This window comes from Eriocheir sinensis, unplaced genomic scaffold (genome assembly GCF_024679095.1).
Source record: "Eriocheir sinensis breed Jianghai 21 unplaced genomic scaffold, ASM2467909v1 Scaffold77, whole genome shotgun sequence".
NCBI lineage: Eukaryota > Metazoa > Arthropoda > Malacostraca > Decapoda > Varunidae > Eriocheir > Eriocheir sinensis.
Window position 1 is genome coordinate 292851 of NW_026112131.1, and position 9650 is coordinate 302500.

A 9650-nucleotide genomic window follows, 5' to 3' on the forward strand; every position below is an offset into this window, starting at 1 on the left:
TCATCTCTCTACCGCCTCAGTTACTTTAAAGTAGAAGGATAAGAGATTGGTGAGGCATAACCTACCCTTCATGAGCCCATGGTAAAAGTTGTGTATAAAGCTGTCTCTCTAGATGATCCCGAATGCTACTGGCTTTTATCGACTCCAGCATCTTGCCTACAACAGATGTTTAACTAATTGGCCGATACTTAAAAGTAGCTGAACTGTCTCCCTTTTTGAAAATCGGCGTCACATTAGCTACTTTCCTTAGGTTGGACACATAAATAGAATTTATTATCTTAAAAATATCGTATTTTAGCGTACTTAAGATCATTGTTTTCTTTCCTAAGTGTTCGCTGAGGTATATGATGCCCCTGCCCTTCCATTATTACTCTAACTTAATTATTGTTGGTTATTTCTAGTGGCTTCTCATGGAGATCGGATTCCAGTACACGGTTATGGCTCTTATTTAACACTAAGGCTTCCCAGTTTACTCCCTCAAAGTGTTTTGCAAGGTGTGTGTGTCTCGCGTCGTCTGGTATTTATTCAGGTTTACGTTTGATACGTGATGAGTAAACTCTTTCACGAGCCATTAGTGGGGCGCGACCGCTACTTTTCCAGTCGTCCGTGCTTGAAAAGGATGATTTATGCGTTTGTGTGTGTGTGTGTGTGTGTGTGTGTGTGTGTGTGTGTGTGTGTGTGTGTCGGGTAGGTTAAGGAGTTGCGGCCTATGCAATGTTAACTCCAGTCTACGCACACCAACCCAGGCGGCCGCGCCACCAACCAAGGTTAGGTGCTGGATCGCAACACCTATATTTATTATAGTCATGAACAAAAGGAGCCATGGCTTTCCAACACAGCACCCGACTCGTGAAGTTGACGCAGGAGCGCATCAACACGCTGGTGGCCGGGCACAAGCAGGTGCTGGGGCGCGGCGCCACGTGCACGGTGTACCTTGTGGAGGTGGAGGGCGAGCTGTGCTGCCTCAAGTTGGCCAGGGACCGCCGCCTCGCTGCCATGTTCCACCAGGAGTTTGACGTCCTGCTGGACCTGGACGGCGCGGCGGGGGCACCCAAGGCCTTGGGCACCAGCCTCGGCTTCCCCGCCATGCTTACCACTTTCCGCGGCCACAACACCTTCTGCGACCTGCCCCGCCTCGCTCGCTGCGAGACTGACAGGCTGGCGGCCTTCTTGGCCCTTGCTCGCAGCGTGAAGCAGCTCCACGCCCGCGGCTACGCCCACAACGACATCAAGGAGAACAACGTGGCGGTGTGCCGGGGCGCCGACGGCCGCCTGCAGGTGTCGCTCATCGACTACGGCGCGGCCCAGAGGCTGGGCACAAGGGTTGGCTTTGTGGGCGCGAGCACGCGGCGCACGCCCTGGCTGGCCCCGGAGCTGCTGGTCGGCGGCCGCTGCTCACGCGCCGGGGACGTCTTCTCCCTCGGCTACGTCCTCAGCAACATCCTGGACACCTGCCACAGGTACTACCCCGCCCTGGACGTGCTGGCCGAGGCCGTCATGGCCGCAAACCCTGCACGGCGACCCTCGCTCAAGAAGATCATCAAGACAGTTAACAAGTTCACGGGTCAGCGGGACGAGGCGGCGAGGCGGGAAACCTTCATCCGGCGAGTTCGCAAAGCCTTCTCCTGCCTCTTCCCGCGCCGCCGCCGTTATTAAGGAGACACAGGATCCAACGGAGGAAGGTTTTACTAAGGAGTCAAGTTGTTCCCTCAAGGCTGCGACATCTTCTTTCTTTTTCCTTAACTATTTCCACCACATGTATCAATACATTCTTTTACTTTCTTGCTACTTTCATATCAACACTTTTCGCATACCTTGCCATCCTTCCAAACACCTACAAACCATATGGATATCCTCCAACCCTACGGTTTCTACACCTATTTAACTTTTTTCCCTTGTTAAAGTATTTACTGTATCGCTGTTTTCATATCAACACTTTTTTCCCATACTTTATATAATCATTTTAGACAGTTTTTTTTCTTCATTAGCTTGATATTACCCAAGACCTTTCTGATGTTACGTCACTTTCTTTCATTTCATTTACTCATATTTATTTATCTACAATCTGTGTCTTACTACATTAACTTTTTTTTACGTTTTTGCCTATGGCGCCGATAGACTTTCATGATAGGGCCTGATGGTCGGCCCCAGCCTGTTGTGGCGCAGGCAAGTTTTTATAGTGGCGCCATCCTGCATTGGCTCATACAACCCTCCCGGAGCTCATCTTTGATCCTAGAATCTAGAGTTCGGGTTGATAGGTGGTCTTCTGGACAGCATATGGGTAGTCTTAGGTCACTCGGCGGTGACTGAAAAATCCCAGCTTGTGGTACTGGGTGGGGCCTAAACCCGCGTCGTCTTGGACGCGGCGCCGTCACGCTATCCACTCAGCCACAGCCTCCCCTAATATTAAAAGAGCTTACTTCTCATATTACATTATATGAACGCGAGACGATTTAATTGTCTTATTAATACTACTAAATTGTTCATAGGCAACGTTTTACAATTGACTGCGTGGTTAGCGTTCCAGCGCCGCGTATAGAACAACTTAGGTTCGCGTCCCGCCCGCCACCACATGCTGGGATTTTTCAGTCACCGCCGAGAGGCCTAAGACTACCTACATGCAGTCATGAAGACCACCATTCAACCCAAACTCTAGATTCTACCTCTCAAAAAAGAGAGGATCAAAGATGAGCTAGGAGTGTCAGCATGAGGCAAGCAAGATAGCGCTAACATAAACACTTACCTGCGCCATGACGGGCTGGGGTCGACCATCAGGTCCAACCAAAAAAGTCTAGTGGTTCCATAAGCTGAACCATAAAAAAAAAAGATATAGTTAAATGATAAACGCACTTAACTAATGGGCTACTTACATGCTTTCATTCCTTATAATCAGCAGGTATTTATTCCTACCAATTGCCTGATATTTAACTAATTTTACTTTTTATCAACATTTTTTTTGTCAAATGATAAACTTAATCATGAGGATATTTACATCATATGCTTATCAGGTATTTGCTTTCAACAACTGACATGACATTTAGCTAATTATACCATTATCACCACTTTCAAATAAGCTTCAAGAAAGTCGCCTATTCCGTGTGTGTGTGTGTGTGTGTGTGTGTGTGTGTGTGTGTGTGTGTTTGTGTGGAGTGAGTGAGTGAGTGTGTGTGTGTGTGTGTGTGTGTGTGTGTGTGTGTGTGTGTGTGTGTGTTTGTCTGTGTGTGTGTGTGTGTGTGTGTGTGTGTGTGTGTGTGTAATGTGACACAAAGATCGGCAGAGTAATTGAGTCGGATCAAGACTAGTGTTCTCAGGATGAAACAAACAGATTGTATGATTGGGCGAGGAAGTGGCAGACGGAATTCAATGTAGGAAATGTAATATTCTAAGTGTATAACACTTCCCTAAACAGGTCTAGGTGTGAGAAGGTGGGACGTTGAGAGCTTGTTGGTTGGTAGCGGTCCCTATACCAGGAGGCTGAGCTGGAATTCTCTCTCTCTCTCTCTCTCACTCTCTCTCTCTCTCTCTCTCTCTCTCTCTCTCTCTCTCTCTCTCTCTCTCTCTCTCTCTCTCTCTCTCTCTCTCTCTCTCTCTCTCTCTCTCTCTCTCTCTCTCTCTCTCTCTCTCTCTCTCTCTCTCTCTCTCTCTCTCTCTCTCTCTCTCTCTCTCTCTCTCTCTCTCTCTCTCTCTCTCTCTCTCTCTCTCTCTCTCTCTCTCTCTCTCTCTCTCTCTCTCTCTCTCTCTCTCTCTCTCTCTCTCTCTCTCTCTCTCTCTCTCTCTCTCTCTCTCTCTCTCTCTCTCTCTCTCTCTCTCTCTCTCTCTCTCTCTCTCTCTCTCTCTCTCTCTCTCTCTCTCTCTCTCTCTCTCTCTCTCTCTCTCTCTCTCTCTCTCTCTCTCTCTCTCTCTCTCTCTCTCTCTCTCAATCAAAGCAAAAACATGGCCAATCAAAAGTATTGTTTATTTTTTCAGTAACCAAGTATTGTTTATTTTTCAGTGTGTGTGTGTGTGTGTGTGTGTGTGTGTGTGTGTGTGTCGTTTGGGTTGCCCGTCTGTCAGCAATTATGTCTGTCTGTCGCTCCTCCCTGTGACCTCGATTGACAGGAAAGCGTTTTCAATCACACGTGGCGGCCAGCACGAGGCTTCATCTGACGGGCCCTTGAGAAACAATCGAAGGGAAGGACCTGTGTGTTACCTGAGAGACGAAAATAGATAGATATGGAGATAGAAAGATATATAGATAGTTAGAAAGAGAAACGTATTTAGATAGATAGATAGATAGATAGATACTGAAAAAAAATTGGTGACCTAAAATGTACGACTTCCTCAATCAAATATACAAATCGGTGGGTGGGTGTACATAATTTAAGCAAGATCATTTAAAAGATTGGTTGACAAATAAATACACAAATTATAATATGTAAAGAAGAGATCGAAGGAAAAGCATCCATGACCCAACAAACAGATAGAAAACCGTTCAGGGAAAAAGATGTTAGAGAAAAGCGACGGAGGAAAACGAGGAGGAGGAGGAGGAGGAGGAAGAAGAAGAAGAAGAAGAAGAAAAAAAAGAAGAAGAAAAAGAAAAAGAAAAAGGAAAAGGAAAAGAAAAAGAAGAAGATGGAGATGAAGAAGAAGAAGCAAAAGAAGAAGAAGAAGAAAAAAAATGAGGAGGAGGAGGAAGAGAAGGTTAAGGAGGACGAAGAGGAGGTCGAGGAAGTGGAAGAGGAGCAGAAAGAAGAAGAAGAAGAAGAAGAAGAAGAAGAAGAAGAAGAAGAAGAAGAAGAAGAAGAAGAAGAAGATGACAAGGGGGAGGAAGAGGAAGAGAAGGTGAAGGAGGACGAAGAGGAGGTCGAGGAAGTGGAAGAGGAGCAGAAAGAGGAAGAGGAGGAGAAGGAGGAGGATTGCGACGTCAGTGACAACAATATTAACGACGATTAGGAAAGGGGAGAGGGTGAGGAAGACAAATTTGACTGCAAATCGATAGACGGGCGAGACTAAAAATTAAAATAGGAAAACGTTCAAACCGCAACCCGAGGCAGTGCACAACGAAGGAGAGCAAAGGAAAGCAAAGCTGGTGTGGTTGGTTTGGCTCAGCAGCAACGGCAGCCAGAATTACGTACGTTGCTCGTTCGTAATGCCTGGTAATGGTGGGTGGCCGGGAGGAGGCAGCAAGAAGATATAGGAAATCGATTCTCTAGTCTAACGAGAGCGGTGAGAATCCCCCAAGGCCCCGCTTGTATCTGCAGAATCATTGTCGTGGCGGTGGTGCTGGTGTTGCCGGTGTTGGGGCGGTGGGCGCATCTGGCTGGGGCGATGAATGTAAGAGATGAGAGAGAGAGAGAGAGAGAGAGAGAGAGAGAGAGTATTAGCCTTTAGAAGGGAGGAATAGACAATAATCTGTACAAAAACAGATCTATACCAGCTGCGTGTGAATCATCAACAACACAGACGGCACACACACACACACACACACACACACACACACACACACACACACACACACACACCACTCCGTGGCGCAACTGGTTAGAGCGCTGCGCTGCCAGGCTTCACAGCCTGACAGGGCGGCGGTTCGAACCCTCTTAGGCCGGATTCTTTCCGTTGACTAGGAGTGGTTACTGTCCCCCCTTGAGCAAGGGGGATGGGGTGTGTGGTGTGAGGTCCTGGTAATACCCATATATCGATTATAAAGAGCACTTGGTAAAATACACTTAAAATAACGTAAATTTGGATAAAATATATATACAAAATATACATTAAATAATTTAAATATGTATAAAAAAAAATATATGCAAAATAAGCAGAATTATGTTAAATCGTATCAAAATAAATAAAAAGAATATCAATAAAATAATGTAAATATGAAAGAAAATAAAGATGCAAAATACCCATATCATAACGCATATTTGTATAAAAATATATATACAAAAATATATATAAAATAATTAAATTTGTATCAAAATAAATATACAAAATGCACATACAATGAAGAAACTTTGTATTGAAATAGATATGCAAAATACACATAAATAATTTAAATTTGTATTATAATATATATACGAATACACATAAAATAGAGTAAATTTCTATGAAAATATATATTCAAAATACATATAAAATTATGTAAATAAGTAAATATATATATATATATATATATATATATATATATATATATATATATATATATATATATATATATATATATATATATATATATATATATATATATATATATATATATATATATATATATATATATATATATATTTATATAATATGTATATTAATTTTAATACAAATTTAATTATTCTGTGTATTTTTGTATATGTAATTTTATAAAAATATTCTTTATTTTATGGGTATTTAGCATCTTTATTTTCAAACAAATTTACATTATTTTATTGATATCAGGTGTATTTATTTTAATACGATTTTACATTATTCTATGTATATTTTGTATATATATTTTATACAAATGTACGTTATTTTATGTGAATTTGTTTTCATTTCATACAAATTTACATTATCTTATGTGTATTTTGTACATGTATTTAAATACAAATTTAACTAATTATATGTGTATTTTGTATATCTATTTTCATAGAAATTGAAATTAATTTTGTGTATTTTGTATATATTTTTATAAAAATTTTCGTAATTTTATGTGTATTTTGTATATTTATTTTCCTACAAATATACGTTCTTTTATCGGAATTTTGTTTATTTCTTTTGATACGAATTTACATTATTTTAGGTTTATTTGATATATATATTTTTATACTTATTTACATAATTTTTATGTATTTTGAATATATCTTTTCTTAGAAATTTACTGTATTTTATGTGTATTCGTATTTATATTTTGATACAAATTTACATTATTTATGGGTATTTTGCATATCTATTTCAATATAAATTTTCTTTATTGTATGTGCCTTTTATATATTTATTTTAATACAAATTTAATTATTTTATGTGTATTTTTTTATATAAATTTTTTAAACAAATATGCGTTATTTTATGGGTATTTTGCATCTTTATTTTCATACAAATTTACATTATTTTATTGATATTCTGTTTATTTATTTTGATACGATTTTACATTATTCTGTGTATTTTCTCTATATATTTTTATACATATTTACATAATTTAATGTATATTTTGTATATATCTTTTATGGAAATCTACGTTATTTTATGTGTATTTTTTTTATATATTTTCATACAAATTTACATTATTTTATGTGTATTTTGTATATGTATTTTAATACAAATTTGCCTAATTTTATGTGTATTTTGCATATCTATTTTCAAACAAATTTAAATAATTTTGTTAATTTTTGTATATATTATTATACAAATTTTTTTAATTTTATTTGTATTATATATATATATATATATATATATATATATATATATATATATATATATATATATATATATATATATATATATATATATATATATATATATATATATATATATATATATATATACATATATATATATATATATATATATATATATATATATATATATATATATATATATATATATATATATATATATATATATATATATATATATATATATATATATTATTTTTATATATATACATTCTTTTATTGGAATTTTGTTTATTTATTTTGATACGAATTTACATTATTTTATGTTTATTTTGGATATATATTTTTCTACGTATTTACATTATTTTATGTGTATTTTGTATATATATTTTCATAAAAATTTACGTTATTTTATTGTGTGTATTTGTATCTATTTTGATACAAATCTACATTATTTTATGTGTATTTTGCCTATGTATTTCAATACAAATTTACCGTATAATACAAATATATACAAATATATACAAATATACACATCAAATAATTTAAAATTGAATGAAATATATATACAAAATAAACATAAAATAAGGTAAATTTGTAATGAAATATATGTACAAAATACACATAAAATAATGTAAATTTGTATTAAAATACATATCCAAATACACATAAAATAACATGAATTTCTTTAAAATTTGTATCAAAATATATACGAATACACACAATTAAATAACGGAAAAATGTAAATACGTAGAAAAATATATATACAAACTACTCATAAAATAATGTAAAATCGTATCAAAATAAATCAACAAAATTCAAATAAAAGAATGTATATTTGTAGGAAAATATATATACAAAATACAAATAAAATAACTAAAATTTGTATAAAAATAAATACAAATATAAACAAAAGTAATTCAAATTTGTTTGAAAATAGATATGCAAAATACAAAAAAACTTAGGTAAGTTTGTATTGAAATACATATACAAACACACATAAAATAATGTAAATTTTTATGAAAATATATAAACAAATACACATAAAATAACGTAAATTTGGATAAAATACATATACAAAATATACATTAAACTTTTTAAATATGTATAAAAATATATATACAAAATACTCATAAAATAATGATAAATCGTATCAAAATAAATAAACAGAATATCAATAAGATAATGTAAATTTGAATGAAAATAAAGAAGCAAAATACCTATATAATAACGCATATTTGTATAAAAATATATATACAAAAATACATATAAAATAATAAAATTTGTATTAAAATAAATATACAAAATGCACATACAATAAAGTAAATTTGTATTGAAATCGATATGCAAAATACACATAAATAATATAAATTCGTATCAAAATAAATAAACAAAAATCCGATAAAAGAACGTATATTTGTAGGAAAATAAACATAATAAATACACATAGAGTAACGGAAATTTATATAAAAATATATATACAAAAATACACAAAAATAATTTCAATTTGTATGAAAATAGATATACAAAAAACACATATAATTAGTTAAATTTGTATTTAAATACATGTACAAAATTCACATAAAATAATGTAAATTTGTATGAAATGAAAAAAAATACACATAAAGTAACGTACATTTGTATAATATATATATATATATATATATATATATATATATATATATATATATATATATATATATATATATATATATATATATATATATATATATATATATATATATATATCTATATATATATATATATATATATATATATATATATAATCAAAATAAATACACAGAATATCAATAAAATAATGAAAATAAAGTTGCAAAATACCCATAAAATGAGGCATATTTTAATAAAAATGCATATAAAAAAATACACATAGAATAATTTAATTTGTATTAAAATTAATATACAAAATGCACATACAATAAGGTAAATTTGTGTTGCAAGAGATATTCAAAAATACATATAAAACAATGTAAATTTGTTTCAAAATATATATACGAATACACATAAAATAACGTAGATTTCTATAGAATTATATATACAAAATACACATGAAATTAAGTAAATACGTATAAAAATATATATACAAAATACATTTTAAATAATGTAAATTCGTGTCAAAAAAAATAAACAAATAATCAATAAAAGAATGTGTATTTGTATGAAAATAGATATCCAATATACACATAAAATAACCTAAATTTGTTTAAAACTATATACAAAAATACACAAAAAATAATTTAAATTTGCATGAAAATAAATATACGAAATACACATAAAATTAGGTAAATT

At 33.8% G+C, this 9650-nt stretch overlaps 1 protein-coding gene across 1 annotated transcript; it reads left to right on the plus strand.

The window, feature by feature from the left end:
- Positions 1–822: 822 nt before the first annotated feature.
- LOC126994298 (serine/threonine-protein kinase PknJ-like) lies at positions 823–1656 on the plus strand. Its single transcript, XM_050853628.1, has one exon. The coding sequence runs from the start codon at positions 823–825 to the stop codon at positions 1654–1656; it is 834 nt and encodes a 277-aa protein (XP_050709585.1).
- The last annotated feature ends 7994 nt before the right edge of the window (positions 1657–9650 follow it).